General features: G+C 40.1%; 1 protein-coding gene across 1 annotated transcript in view; it reads left to right on the top strand.

Annotated features, from left to right (window-relative positions):
- The window catches only part of FGF9 (fibroblast growth factor 9), a 58,962-nt gene extending 56,471 nt beyond the window's left edge, over positions 1–2,491 (top strand). Inside the window, exon 3 of the mRNA XM_036252466.1 lies at positions 1,740–2,491. Coding sequence (XP_036108359.1) covers positions 1,740–1,985 — 246 coding nt within the window. The 3' untranslated portion in view covers positions 1,986–2,491. The remainder of the gene's footprint in view (positions 1–1,739) is intronic.
- The last annotated feature ends 13,955 nt before the right edge of the window (positions 2,492–16,446 follow it).

Here is a 16,446-nt window from a genome sequence, read left to right as displayed (position 1 = left end):
GGGCCCCTTCCTGCAGGTCCCAGCCTCCCCTGGCCAAAGGGGAGCTGTTTTCCGGAGGAGGTGTGGATCACTTCTCACACACTGCCGCCACTCGTTCCCATACACCGGCATCAGCAATTCAGTTTTCTTACCGTTTCTGCCCTTGCTAGATGCATTGTTTTTTAATTTTTGCTTTCTTCTGTTTCTACTCACTTAGCAGAAACTTGTCCAATGAGATGACACTTTGATGCAGACCTACGGGGTGTTTCCCGATCACCTGGAGGGCACTGTGGGGAAGTGCAGGCCTCCCTCCTGCGCTTTTGAGGGGGTTTTGACCTTCAGTTGATTGAAGAAGAGAAGGCAAGAAGGTGGCCTTTAGTGGACTACTGATTTTGTCGGCTCTCTCCCTCTCTCCCCTCCTTTGCTCTCCTGACTTACTCCACAGCAGTTGGAGAGGACGGGTTCTTCCCAGCTGTACCTGGGAGGGCAGTGTCCTAAGTCGCATGGTCAGATGGGCGCACGTGGGGAAGGACCTGTGTATTTGATGATGTATAGTTTGCTGTCTGTCCTCTGGTATGAATGACAGAATTGGAAGCATGTCCAATGTCCTGACCTGTTCTGCTGTTTTAACTTTGTGTGTGGGCATAGATTTGTTTTTTTCTTATTTATGTAAGGTCCCAGGTGGGCAAGAGCAAGGGGAAGATTTTAAAAAGACATTTTTTGTTTATTTTTAAAAAGTACTGTCAAGGAAGGGATTGATTTTAAAAGTTTCAGGAGAAGGGTGAGGAGGGCAGAAAAGCCATGGAGCCTATTGTGTCAGGTGTGCACCCGAGGCTGTGAGTGGAGCCTCGCTCGTGGCTCCGGGATGGAGTGTGCAAGGTGTTTTGGCTGCAGCTCCAGCCCGTGGCAGGCAGCCCCAGGAGCCCCGGATTCGGGGGTGGAGGGACCTTTTTACAAATGTGGGAATTGGTGCAGCTTTTCTTTTGGTAGCTGTGTGTCTGAGAATGTGGCTTTTTAAGCTGGGGGGTTCCTCTTCCATCAAGTTCAGGGAAACAGCAGGGCTAGAATATTGTTTTTACTTCAGTCATGACCAAAGACACTATATCTTAAAATGTGGATCAGGGAATATCTGTGTCAGAATTTCCCCAAGGACCTGTTACAAATGAATATTTCCAGACTTCCTGCGTCAGAATTTTAAAGGATTAGGGATTGGAAATCTGCATTTTAAAAAGCATCTGAGGTGCTTCTTGTGTACACTGAGATCTGAAAAGCATGCTCATGGAGGGATAAGCAAACCACTGGCCACAGGTCAGACCACATCTGACATCATTGGTAATGGTGCTCATGGTGGTCTTTGTAGCAAGTACTTTATGGAAATCATAGAAAAGACAAAACAGTTACCTGAACCTTGGCTTCTGCTGGGATGATCATTACCCTAATTGCTATAGTAAAAAGGAGAACAACTCATCTTGTTAGTTGTCCTTTGCCTGTTTGACTCATTCTGATAACAGGTGGGTGGAAAAGTGTAACTAGAAAATTCTTTGAATCTTTTGTGCTTTAATCTTTCATTCTGAATAAGAAATCAAATGTGTTAAATTTATACAGTTAAGCAATTTTGACAAAATGTGTTAAAATGGTTATAGTGGGTTAAAATCACCATTTTCTCAGTAGAGTTATAGTGTGTAGCAATTGAATATTGTTGTAAATACAGAAAGTAGCTAATTTTGCAAAAATACTTATTTATTTATTTTTTTTAACAGGAAAAATTAACTCAAGAGTGTGTATTCAGAGAACAGTTTGAAGAAAACTGGTATAACACATACTCTTCAAATCTCTATAAACACGTGGACACTGGAAGGCGATACTATGTTGCATTAAATAAAGACGGGACCCCAAGAGAAGGAACGAGGACTAAAAGGCACCAGAAATTCACACATTTTTTACCAAGACCAGTGGACCCCGACAAAGTACCCGAACTATATAAGGATATTCTCAGCCAAAGTTGACAAAGACCATTTCTTCACTTGAGCCCTTAAAGAAGTGACCACTCTAGAGGCTCCGTGCGGGGTTCTTATTGACTGGCTGCGTCATCACATCTGCTCCACTGTTGCCAAACTTTGTCGCATGCATAATGTAGGGTGGAGGCCTGGGGGACATGCTGGTGTGTGGCACTCACAGGCCTGTCCTCCGCGCCTGCCTGTGCCCCTTGATTTGTTGTGGGAACAGGCGAGGAGGCACGAGTGTGTGCGTGCGTGTGCGTGTGTGTGAGTGAGAGCAGCAGGGAGTCAAAGACAGGAGCAAGCAGAGGATGGTGGCCTGATGCATGCTGGGGAATAGACACACTTTCACGTCCGATCAGCTGTCCTTCAGCCAGTGTCTGCACAGCTGCCACGCTTCGACTTGTGGTGTCTCGGCTGGTGGCCTGCGCAGGGTACACTGCATTTTCAAAAGCATGGAGGGTGCAGTCTTACTTAAGAGACCTTTTTAGTTAATTCTCACTGGTGCCATCCCAGTGAATTTAAAGCAAAGACCTCTTAGTAAAAAAAAAAAAAAAAGTTAAATTTATTTATAGAAATTCCAAAGGCAACATTTTATTTATTTTATATATTTATTTATTATATAGAGTTTATTTTTAATGAAATATGTACAGGCCAGATAGGCATTTTGGAAGCTTAGGCTCTGCAAGCATTAAATGGGAAAGTCTGCTATGAACCTGTGGTGAACTCATGCAAGTGAAGATATCTTTGCATGGATGTGAGAAGTTCTAATGACCCTTAATGTACTAAAGGCGACAATCTCTTTTGTGCCCGTGTTATTGTAAACTTATGCACAGCACCCATGACACTGAGTATTCACTCTTCAGACTGCTTGTCTCATAGCTTATCCCAGAGGATTAAAGATAAACTGGGTCTCAAACTTTTATTCTGTGTCTATACTATTTATTCACTCATAAGTGACTGATGCCATCCTTGCAATGTCATGGCTGGAAACACGAAGGCCGGCGTATGTCTGCCGTGTCTGCACCCGTTGCAGAACGTTCCAAAGCTGAGCAGCAGCCATGCTTTCGTTCTGGACGGTCTCTGGAACAACAGGACGAACATTCAACATTGTCTGATACAGAATTCTTGAAAAGGAAAAAAATTTTCTTACATAGCACAGATTTTTTTTAAAGGGACACCTGAACCAGATTTGTAGGATCATTCTTGTGAACTTTTTGTTTATGCATTTGGTTATCAAATATGAAATTATTCAAGTACCATAGGGGTCATTGTAACATCCTTTATAGAAAATTGCTTTTGGTGGGCACTGTCAGAATTCATGGTGATAGACCCTTCAAGCAAAACTTGCAAATGAAACTAGTAAGTCTTCATCAATAATGACAATGAGGGGGAAATATTACACTTATTGACGGTGTTTTGTTTTTAAAGAGATCTTCACAAGTGCTCCTGTTTTTTTAGAGGGGAGGTTACTGTATGGACTGTCTTTTACAAGGCTTTTATACCATTTTATGCTGAAAAGCATAAGAATACATATTTCTTTAGTAGCAATAATTTTGGAACTTGCCCTTGGGCAAGAGGGACTATTCCTTACTCTATCTAAGGAGAAAAGAGCCACATTCTTAAAGCAATATTTAAGAAAAAGGAATGTATAACAAATTCTCATACCACAGAGAACAGGTTTTAGTCAGTTACATTTGGAAATTGAAAGTGACAAAAAATGTGTTGGGATTTATGTAGCTAATTTTAAAATTTAATATTCCAACTTTGTTTTGCTCTGATGCACATTCTCTATGAAAAATAAAGTATGTCACTGGTTAAAGCTGTTTGAAGCAGAAGCCCATGACTTATTGTCATGAGCACAGTGGCCCTTCGAAGGTCCAGGCTGGAGCACACAGCCGAGCCCGCCTGCTGATGTGCATTGCGGGGAAAACAAAGTCTAACCTTTGGAATTAAGAAATACGGTGGGGGGTGGGGACTGAAGCAGTGTAAGATAGTTGATTTATGATAAAGGTCAGAATGTTCTTTTCATTTCTTTTCTTTTTAACTTTCTAAAGAGGAACTGCATTTAATCCCAAGATGTAGTAGTCTTATTTATTACTTAACTCTTTGCTGCTGCTAAAATGTGCACATATTCAGGCTTTAGTTTTTCCAAAAGGCATTTAATATTTTTGACTGAAAAACATTAAGCATCTGACCACAGGGAAGAATCAAGTTTCTAGGATGTCATAGGACAATATTTAGCACTGAAAAAGCTGATTTTAGGTGATAACCAAAAGTAATCTTAAAGTAGCATGAGGTGCTAATTAGCCCAAAAGAAAGAAAACCGAAAGCTCCATGCATTCCTAGAAAATGCTACTTTAATGTCTACATTTGGAGTTATTTTGTTTTGGTACCTATTTTTTTTAAAAAAAGAAAAAAATGTTATATGCTTTTGGCAATGGATACAATAAACTGTAATGGTCTGTAAATAAATAAATATTGACTTATGCAATTGATGTAAATAAGTGTTCTGGGAGAGTAGGTGGCTCAGGTTTTGGTGGGCACCGTCCTGTTGGGCAGCAGAGCGAGTTGCTCCCAGCTCATAGGTTCGCATCTGGTTCTTGCCCTAGAGACTCAGAGTCCTTTGGATGGCAGCCCTGAGCTGCTGTGGAATTGGTGGTCCCAGTTTTCACAAGCAGATGCTCAGACAGTACTACCACTATGTTATTGGTGCCAATGTGTGCACCTTGGTTAAAGACTTCACAGGCATGACTGAACCACCCTCCCATCTGTCTTGTGAATTTCCCAGGCAGAAGTGAAGGACATTCCAGGTTGGGGAACCTGTCCCTACCAGGTCCTGTTGTGTAGCTAAATGAATGGATTCAGTGTATGGTGTTTTCATTCTGTTTCATCTCATGAACACTACAACCTTGCGTGATTTCCTTGATAATCTGTAATTGTATGTAAATACATACAGGATTATGTAATTTGTGTAAATACATAATTATAGACTTTTGAAAACTGGTATTTTTTTTTTACTTGATGTCCATTTTGGAGCTGCTTCAAGTTGTGTGCCGATGGAATTTTAAAAACATGCTCTTGCTCTTACAGCTGTTGCATGTGTATTGAGAGGGTGGGGGTAGAGCATGGAGGGGGAGGAACAGACACATCCAGATGCCTTTTCTTTCTGTAAGCCTTAGATGGAGAAGCAGGTAACCTTCTCGGATAGACATTTATGGAGTCGTAGCAAGGAAAACGGAGTGTGTGTGCACATCTAGGTGGATGGGTGAATGGACAAAGTCACATTGTTTGAGGTCAAATTCTGTTTGCTGAATCATTTAACCTTGAAATGTGCCAAATTTAGATACCCTGTTTCCGGTCACTTGCACCAAAGAGCATGCAGTGATGAGGGCGAGGGAATACGCCAGATGGATTCAGATGTGTTGGCCACCAGCCCCTCTCAAGGGCATGTGTGTGTAATACACGTTATATAATACCCACGTGTGTCCATGGACATTGCACATTTTATTTAAAACATTTTTTATTTTTATTTTTGCCACTTCGATGATTTTGAGTTCTGGTAAAATTTCTGGGAGCATACTGTGGTGTAGGAACATATTATCATAGCATTTCCATAAAATTAAAACTATATTTCTTGAGCCTCAAAACACTTCTAGACAATTTAGGACATACATTGCCTAGGTTAATTTAATTAAATTATTATTTTTATCCCCATCCCCCCATCCCTGCCCCTTTGCCAACCATCAGCTGTATCTATGAGTCTGTTTCTGTTTTGTTTACTTATTTATTTTTAGATTCCACATATAAATGAGATCATATGGTATTTGTCTTTCTCTGACATTTCACTTAGCATCATACCCTTCAGATCCATCCATGTTGTCCCAAATGACAAAATTGCATTCTTTTTTTATAACTGAGTCATATTCCATTGTGTATACAGACCACACATTTTCTTTATTTGTTCATCTATCAATGGACACTTGGGTTGCTGCTGCAATGAACACAGGGGTACAAATATTTTTTCAAATTAGTGTTTTGGGCTTCTTTGAATACATACCCAGAAATGAGATTGTTGGGTCATAAGATAGTTCTATTTTTAATGTTTCGAGGAATCTCCATACTGAATTCCACAGTATTTCACTAATTTGCATTCTCACTAACAGTGTACAAGGGGTTCCCTTTTCTCCACATTTTTGCCAACACTGTTTGTTGATTTATTGATGATAGTCATTATGACAGGTGTGAGGTAGTGTCTCATTGTGGTTTTAATTTGCATTTTCCTGATGATTAGTGATATTGAGCATCTTTCCTATGTCTGTTGGCCATCTGTGTGTCCTCTTTGGAGAAATATCCGCTCAGGTCCTCTGTCTATTTTAAAAATTGGATTAAGATGTTTTTTTGGTGTTAAGATGTATGAGTTCTTTATATATTTTGGATATTAACCCCTTATCAGATGTATCATTTGCAAATATGTCTTTTGATTGAAGCATTTAATCCATTGAATTTTAGAGAAATTATTGATAAGTATGTACTTACTGCCATTTTGTTAATTGGTTTTAGGTTGTTTCTATAGTTCTTTCTTCTTTTCTTGATCTCTTCCCTTGTGGTTTGCTGTTTTTTTCTTTAGTGTTTCGTTTAGGTTCCTTTCTCTTTGCTCTTTGTATGTCTTTGGTTTATGGTTTCCATGAGGCTGTGTCTATCATCCTTTCCCTGTAGCAGTCTAGCTTAAGCTGATAGGCATTCACATCAGAATGTATTCAACAAGGGCCATATTTCCTCCCCTCCATGCTTCGTGTTATTGATGCCATATCTGAGATTTTTCCATGTTGTGTATTTAGCTACTTATTGTAGTTTGAGTTGATTTGACACTTTAAAGTCAGATTGCTCTGTTTATTGAATGCTTGGCTCTCCCTGTGAGTGTTTTCCCTTTCTCAGATTTTGAAAATGTTCTGGCTCTGGCCTTCCCTTTTGTACTGAAAGAAGACCCTTTAACATTTCTCGTGAAGCTGGGTCAATGGTGATTAAGCCCTTTAGTTTTTGCTTGTCCCAGAAAATCTTTATCTTGCCTTCAATTCTGAATGATAACCTTGCTGGGTAAATGGTCCTAGGTTGTAGGGTGCTAGAATAATTCAGGTCTGCTAGGTTCTTTCTTATACTTTCTAATTCTTTGTTGAAGCTTTCCCTCAGTTCCTCTATTCCACTTTTGAGTTTGGTGAGCATCCTATAACCATTTCTTTGAATTCTTTATCAGGAAAATTACTTATTTCCGTTTCCTTAGGCTTTCCCCACCCCCTGTGAGGATTTTTCTTGTTTCTTCATTTGAAAGATATTCATCTGTCTTTTAATTTTTTTAAATTTTGTTTGATTTTCTATGATTTTTTTTTCATAGTTTATTTATATGAATTAGAAAAAATAGCTCTTCTTCTAGTCTTTGGACACTGGTCATGTAGAAGACGTCTCCATGTGAACTGTGCACACTGGTTGTTTTGACAGGCAGGCAGGTGGGAGCCAAGTAGGTGCTTAAGGCGTCTGGTCTGTCTGGCTGGAGCCGCTCCTGGTGGGGAGGGCAGGGGAGTGTAGCAACGCCCTGTTGACCCTGCCTGCTCCCCTTGTTTGGGCCATAAGGGATTCAGGTGATGTGTCCAGGACACACTGCAGCTACCTTGCAGGCAGGCCAGAGCACCTGTGTGGGACCCCTGCCTACCCCATGGAGGTGGGGGGTCATACAGAATAGCAGAGAGCTCCCACGACTCCCAGCCTCTCTATTGGTCTCTTCTGTTTGTGGTCAGAAGCTGTTCGTCCAGCGCTTGGTCGCCTTGCAGCAGCAATGCTGCCCCACACGCGCATGCTTGTTCGCTCACAGAGCGAGGTCGGCACCCCGACTTGGATGCCATTTCCTGGACCTCCCGAAATCGCACATTTTAAAATGGATATTTTGTTGTTAAAAGTGGAACAGGGAGGAATTACAAGCATAAACTGTCCTACCTCCTTTAGTATACAGTCCCCAGTTCTGGGCCTCAGGTTGGTTGCAAAGATGTGAGCAGAGGCTCACCACGGAATCTCGGCCGTTATTGCAGCGTGCCTGCGGGCTGCTCTGAGGTCTTTAGAAGACTTTCTTCCAGTTTTATTTAGAGGTAATTAGCATACATCATTGAGTAACTTCCAGGTGTCCAGCGTATGGTCTCAGTGCATATTGAAATAATGACCACAGTGACTTTAGTTAACAATCATCATCGAGCAGAATTTTTTATGTAACATTTTCTTCACAGAAACATGCTGAAATAAGCTAGTGCCTTCTATAATTTCATTCGAAGAGAAAGTGAAATTCTTTGCAGCGTCCCTCCCCTCGCTCCACCGCCCGCAGTCGCCGGGCTGAGGGACATCCGCTCCGGGCTGGCCATCCGAGGGCCACGAGAAGCCCTTTGCTGTTTTGGTTAATAGTAAAAGAGAAAATTCTTACTTAGAAGTCTTATTATTCTCCTACTCTATTCCAGCTAATATCTTGGAAAACATTTTAAAAACTTGATTTTAACTTAAACACTGTGTAGGCGCACTGACGGCTCAATAGCGCAGGGCTCGTTGTGCTTGTATCGCCCCCCCCCCCCCATGGAGACCCTCCTGACTCCTCGTCGTTTGGCCATGATTTCCATCGTCACTGGAGGACCTAGCCCGGACCACCGACCCTGAGGACGAGAGCAGGAGGACATGCACTGAGGAGCTCCACAGCCAGGGAAGGGCCGCCAGCGACAGGTGGCGGCTCAGCTTGCAGAGACTTACTTTTGCCCGAAGCATCTGGCGGGATGCTGCACCGGGCTGTGGTCTCAGGGCTGGTGAGGGACAACATTGTGGGACTTCTGTTTCTGATGAATAAAAAGAGGGCTTCTGCTAGTCTGGGAGGACAGTAGAGTATGGCTGCTCTTTCTCAGGAAGCCATAGTTGGAACATCCCTTTGCTCTTTGTTGACCAAGTTTACCACTGTCCCTCCCTCCTTCTCTCTTGCTCCTTTTTTCTGTCCCTCCCTCATCCCTCCTTTTTTTGTGTAGCACCAGCATCAGCAGTGAAGACGCTCAGTCCTGGTGGCACACAGTGTAAACAAGCAGGCATCTTGGCAGATCATGAAGAACATGGGCAGAGGGAGCCGGGGGCTTGGGACAGGTGTGCCCAGTACACACTGATGAGGTCTGAGGTGAGATGCAAAAGTGAGCAGGAGGTCCGGATGAGAGCTAGCATCTTTGGCATTCTAAATGTCCAAGAGAGTGCTTTGTACTTGGAGAATGCGGGCACATCGCCTCTCTTCTCATGTTTCCTGGATGCCGTGACCCAGCCTGACCGGCCAGCATTCACTCTGGTCCCACCGTGCAGGGCAGTGGTGCACGAGCTGAGCAGGAGCCTCTGGGAGTCAGGCCAGCTCAGCGCCCTGCACTTTCCAGGCTGTGACCAGAATGCTCTTTGCTACTCTTGGTTTCTGTCCAGAGGGAGCTGACTGTGTTAGTTTTCGTTAATATGACTCACTTCAATTTTCCTTCTCACATTTACCTTATGTCACAGGCAACATTCACAACATAAGAGCAATTAAAACATAGGATAATAAAAGAGGTAGGCCTGGCCGGTGTGGCTCAGTGGTTGAGCGTCGACCCTGCACCAAGAGGTCACCAGTTCGATTCCCGGTCAGGGCACATGCCCAGGTTGTGGGCCCGATCCCCAGTGGGGGCATGCAGGAGGCGGCCAGTCGATGTTCTCTCTCATTGATGTTTCTCTCTCTCTCTCCCTCTCCCTTTTTCTATCAAATCAATAGAGAAAAAAAAAAAAATTGAAAAAAAAAAAAAAAGCCACAGGAAGTTGTTGGATTCTGTAAAAAAAAAAAAAAAAGAGGTGAAAATATAACCTAATATTTAACATATCCACTTCATTCTTTCAATAAGTGGGTACTGAGCAATTGCTACCCAACATGGAACAGAGTTGAGGACATAGTGAGAAGACGACAGAAAACATTCTGACCTTGTCACTTAAATACTGGGCTGGGCTCTACGGCAGTGACTCTAAACGCGTGCAGTACTTGTTTCAGACACTGTGGGGTTGGGAGGCCTATGTTACAAGGACATTAGGACGATGTTGGCAATTTTCCATAAACTTCCCAGGTCTTCAACTATGAATTCAACTTATATTTACATACAAAGATATAAGAACTCAGTTGGATGCAGCCCCATTCAAATCCTTTGTTTTAAATAGGACAGATTTTAAAAGAGTCCTCAGATTTGATTATACAGATTAAACAGATGTGCTCCATCTTGGCAATAAACGAGTAAACAGAATGGAGGCTGCCCCATTCTTTCCTCGCTGGGGAAATTCAAAGAAAAAGGCCATGACATAGTAGAAGTTTGTCAACTGTAGCTTTGTGATGTCTTAAGGTTGCCAGAACTCAGTGATGCTAAAAGAACTAATGAAGCCTTGGAAAATACTTTATTCCCCATAAAATTCACCTCGCTGATGCAGAAATGGGCAAATGACCATGGCTTTAATACTAGAGAGATAAAATTATGCATGTTGGTCAGAGGGATAACACTTCTCACTTTGTTCATCGTCAGCAGAATTACATGTGTAGTTAATCAGCTTCTAGCTTCCTTGTGGCTGGCTCACTTTGATTTCCCCTTCTAGTTATTGGGGTATTATGACTTCACACACCCTTACCAGATCCCGTAATTAAAGAGGAGACGTGTTTAGGCACATATGACAGAATGACTGGAAGTGACAGAATGTGATGGTTGGTCTTTAGAGTTTCCCCAGAAGAGTTTCATGATCAGAAACTTAGGAAATGAGGGCTAATGAGTTAGAGCAGGATTCGCAGCGGGCGGCCGGCAGGAGAAGAAGCTGTCCACCCTTCAGGAGGCATGTCGTGACTGTTGCTGGTTGGGTAGAACCTAAGAGCAGAGCAAGTCCATGACGCCACCATGTACCTGATATTTGAGGTGTCGTCTAGAGAGAGATTCAAGCCATGAATGTGTCATTGGTAAGTGGACACAAAATTAGAAGTCAGGCCACTTTTTTCTGACAATATGACTTAACGAATTTAAATTTCATGGTGATTCTATGTTAACATATCTGCTTCCTGTTTCACCCTCCTGGTGTACTTCCTGTACAGTAAGGCTGAGTTCTACTACCCTCATCTCAGACCTTCATTTTCTTCCAGATAATAAATGCTTATTTTTGTTAAAATGTAGATTATTAAGTAGAATAGTTGTATTAACAATGCTTTCTTTTGAAGCATGTGGATTAACCTGCCTAAAAATACAGTCCCATCAATGTAGCCCATAGCTATGTGCCCTGGCCCCATCTGTATTCTGCATGATCCCAAATTATTCCAAAATGCATCAGCACCTTGAAATGGCCAACCTGAACCTCAAATGAGTTGTTCTGTGTCCTAATTAGCTGGTTGCTATAGACATTTGGGCCATACATTTTTACTTTTTTTTTTTTTCAAATAGCAGAATCTCAGATTATAGGAAATAAAAATAAAATAAAAATAATATATATTATTGTAGTTTTGGAGAAATAGAAGTTATTATTTGTAGTCATTGGTCACATTTGGTGCTTTTTAACACAAACCTTTTAAAATTGATCAACTATTAAGTTTTATTCTTAGACAAACCCATGATTTTTCAACATGTCTATATAATACCCAATAGATGATTTGGAACCTGAGCAAAATTCAAGCAAATACAACTTTTTATTGAAACTCATTAATTATCCAGCAATTGTTGATATGTACTGTATTTCAGGATTATTAAAGTAGACACAGAATTGTTGAAATTTGTCTTTATATCCAGTATGAATGTATACTGACCTTATGTTTTGACTTATGCCTATCCCTTGTGAAAGTATCATGAACTAATTGTCATAAGCTTTTCTTCTTGTACCCCTTATATAAAATATCACTTCTTTCTGAAGACGTGGTTTGGGATAGGTTTAAAGCAAAATACCATCTCTTTAAAGCAGTTACTTTAAATAACACACTATTGGCATTTGGAGATCTTCTTTGGGTCCTCATTCAACCGGTGCTTAAAACTGTTCCCAAAGGAGTTCCTTTTTGATTTGACTTTGAATTGAAAAATGTCTCTAAAAAATAAAACACAGATGAAGTTGATATGATGTAATTTAGCATAACTTTGAGGGCATATTTTATAGTTATTAGTTTATATTTTTAGTTTAGAGCAGTAGATAAGTTTTAGAATCCCTGCGTGACTGTTTTTATCTCAGCAACGTGATGGCTGTCATGAAGCTGTCTTACTTAGGGACCACACCCAGTGGTTCTGAGAACACTCAGGGAACCATGTTAAGGAGCATGTAAGAGATGTATGAACAATTTATAAATACCTTTGATTAGTTACTGCTCCCTAGAAAGGGACTGTGTACTGATTAGAACACGAGGATAAGGAGACCACTGAGGACAGAGGAAGAGCCACCTGAGAACCCCTGGAGCTCACAAAGGGCCAGAGAGGCCTCTTCCCGCCGAGAACACCTTGATACAGAGAGCAGTAGGTGGAGAGTAATTATTTTTAGCTAAACACAGTTCCAATCTTATCTAATATATTTTATAAGAAACACCAAAAAAGATCAAACTATTTTCAACTAAATATAAGCCCAGTAATAGTTATGGGCATGAAAAATGTCCAGCACTCAGCAAGATTAAAATACATAATGTTTGACATCCAGTCAAAACTCACCAGACATGTAAAGAAGCAGGAAGATATAACCAATAAGGAGGAGAAACAAAATCATTCAATTCAACCTGACCCAGAACTAACAAAGTTGTTAAAACGAACAGAAAAATACACTGAAACAGTTATTATAACTATATTCCACATTTCAAAAAAGTTTGCAGTATAGAAGTTACAAAAATACATTTAAATTTGACTTCTAGAGATGAAAAGCACAGAGTGTGAGGTAAAAAATTCATTGAAGGGGATTAATGGCAGTGTAGACAATGCAAAAGAAAAGATGCATGAAGTCCAAATTAGCAATAGAAATCATCTCAAATGGAAGACAGAGAGAAAAGGGAATTTAAAAAATTGAACAGGGCATCATTGCTCTGTGGGAAGACTCAAGAAGCTGAATATCCGTGGGATTGGAGTCCCAGAAGAGAGGAGTCAGAGGAGGAGCCAAAATTATTTGAATAAACAAGGGTCAGAAAGTTTCAAAATTTAATAAATACTATAAAAACACAGACCCAAGATGCTCAATAAAACATTAGAAAAATGAAAAACAAACAAGAAAACGACACCATGTCACATCTTAATTATATTTTTGATATAACCAGTAATAAGAGAAAAATCTTAAAAACAGCCAGTTAAAAGAACTCACATTACATACAGAGGAACAAAGTTAAGGGTGATAGTCGGTTTCTTGCTAGAAACAATGTAAGTAAGGAGACAGTGAAGTGACATCTTTAAAGTACAATATCTACACAAATGTGCAAAATCAATATGAATCCTGATACACAGACAAAAATTTTAAGTATAAATAACACATAAATATTTGACTTCATTTCTGATTTTCTCCTTAAATTATACATCAAAAAATGGTTTATTGAATTAAAATAGGTAAAAAATTTTAAGGCTTTTATCCAACGATGTTCATTATTTATTTATTTTATTTTTATTAAAAATAATTTTTTTTCTTTATTGATTTTAGAGAGAGATGAAGGGAGAGGGAGAGGGAGAGAGAGATAGAAACATTGATGAAATAGAACATAGATTGGCTGCCTCCTGCGTACCCCCCAGTGGGGATCAGGCCCACAACCCGGGCATGTGTCCTGACTGGGAATCAAACCGGTGACCTCTTGGTGCATGGGTTGATGCTCAACCACTGAGCCACACCAGCCGGGCCATTATTGTTTTATTTAAATGATAACTATAGGATGGATGAGATAAACCAAAGAACTTCTATGCATGTATGCATAACTAATAGACATAGACAACAGTGCTGGGGGAGTGGGGGGACAGGATGCGGAGGAGGAGGTCTAGGGGAGAAAAAGAAGAAACATCTGGAACAAAAATAAATGAATAAAAATTTAAAAAAAGATTAAATGACAACTTATAAATTTGCTGCCCAGCCATAAAGTAGTTAAGCTAATTATTATACATATATGAGATATAAATATGCAGTATACAAAAATTAATTGTATTTCTACCTATTATTAATGGAGAATCAGATTTGAAATAAAAATAACATTTGATAGGATAACAATATTTAGGGATAAATATGACGAAAGATGTCAAAGAGCACACTGCAGACTATATAGCACTGTTGAGAGAAACTAGGGAAGACCTGAAGGGCGGTGCGCTGTCCCATATCTATGCACGATGAAGATGCCAGTTTCCTGCAGACTGATCTCTTGGTCAAAGGCAATCACAATAAAAATCTTGCAGGCTTAAAAACATTTTGAAATTAACACACTAATTCTAAAATTCATATGGAAATGCAGAATATCTAGAATAACCAAAACAACTCTTAAAAGGAATAAAATTGGATGCATGACACCATTTGAATTCAGACTTACAAAGCTACCATAATTAAAATGGGAAATGGCATAAAGATATACAGGTGGATCAATGGAACAGAATACAGAGTCCATAAATAGACCCATACATAAACAGATACCTAATTAGAAGTTATCTTTATTGCTCTCTATTTTACCTTGAAAAGCAAATACCCAGAAAGAAAATGCAATTTAGCAACAGAATCACTGAAAAAGAGATCTGACACGCTAAATCTATTATTTATAACTCTATACTTTTTTTGAAAAACAGACTTTATTTTTTTTAGAGCTGTTTTAGGTTAACAGCAAATTTGAGGGAAGGGTTCACAGGTTTCCCACATTCCCCCATTTACACACAGGCACAGCTTCCACATTATCAACATCCCCTATGCAGAGTGGTAAATTTGTTACAATCAATGAAACTATATTGACATAATTACCCAAAGTCCATAATTTACATTATGGTTCACTCTTGGTGCTGTGCATTTTGTGGGTTTGAACAAATGTATAATGAAATGTACCCATTGTTATGATATAACACAAAATAATTTCACTGACCTAAAAACCCCGTGCCTGGATGATTTATCCCGCCCTCCCCCAAGCCTCTGGCAACACTGATCTTTCACTGTATGCAGTGTTACCTTTTCCAGAATGTCAAGTCCTTGGAATCATATAGTGTGCAGCCCTTTCAGATTGACTTCTTTCACTTAGTAATACGCATTTAATTTTCCTCCATTGTCTTTGTGTGACTTGATAGCTCACTACTTTTAATGCTGAGTAATATTCCACTGTCTGGATGCACCACCGTTTATTTACCATCATCTAGTGAAGGAAATTGTGGCTGCTTCCCAGTTTCGGCAATCATGAATAAAACTGCTATATGTGTGTGCAGGTTTTTGTGTGAACATAAGTTTTCAAGTCCTTTGGGTAAATCCCAAAGAGCATGATTACTGACTTATACAGTAAGAGTAAGTTTATAGTTTTGTAAGAAACTGTGAAACTGTCTTCCTAAATTGCTGCATCATTTTGCATTCCCATCAGTGATGAGTGGCAGTTCCTGTCGCTCCACATCCCCACCAACATGGACAACTAATTTTTGACCAAGATGCAAAGGGGATTCAGTGAAATTACAACTTTTCAACAAATGGTGGGGAAAACTGGATATACATATGCAAAAAATTCAATCCATACCTTGTACCATATACAGAAATTAACTCAAAATGTATTATGGACCTAAACATCAAGCCCCAAACTATAAAACTTTTAGAATTAAAAATAAGAGAAGACAGCCTGGCTGGTGTGGCTCAGTGGTTGAGCGTCAACCCATGTACCAAGAAGTCGCCGGTTCGATTCCCAGTCAGGGCACATGCCAGGTTGTGGGCCCGATCCCCAGTGGGGGGCGTGCAGGAGGTGGCCAGTCGATGTTCTCTCTCATTGATGTTTCTATCTCTCTCTCCCATCCCCTCTCTCTAAAATGAATAAAGAAAAAAGAATATATATATAAAAAAAGAGAAACATCTGTGATCCTGGGTAAAGATTTCTGATACAACACAGAAAGAGCACAATCTCTGAAAGAAACCATTAATAGAATGAAAAGTAAAACCACTGGCTGGCAGAACATATTTGTAAATTATGTCCAGATTTACATGTCCAGGGACTTATATCCAATGTGTGTAAAGAACTCTCAAACCTCAAGAAAATGGGAAAAATATTGAACAGATGCTTCACCAAAGAATATATGAATAGCAAATAAGTACATAAAGATATTCAACATCATTGCTCATTAGGGAAATGCAAAATAAAACCACAATGAGATACCACTATACACCTGTTAGAACAACTGAAATGAAAAAAACTGGCCATTCATAGTGTTGGTGAGGAAGTGGAGGAACTGGAACTCACATACACAGATGGCAGGAATGTACAACTGCA

This window comes from Molossus molossus, unplaced genomic scaffold (assembly GCF_014108415.1).
Source record: "Molossus molossus isolate mMolMol1 unplaced genomic scaffold, mMolMol1.p scaffold_m16_p_10, whole genome shotgun sequence".
Classification (NCBI taxonomy): domain Eukaryota; kingdom Metazoa; phylum Chordata; class Mammalia; order Chiroptera; family Molossidae; genus Molossus; species Molossus molossus.
The sequence above is the reverse complement of the archived record's forward strand: the minus strand, read 5'-3'. Positions and strand labels throughout refer to the sequence as shown.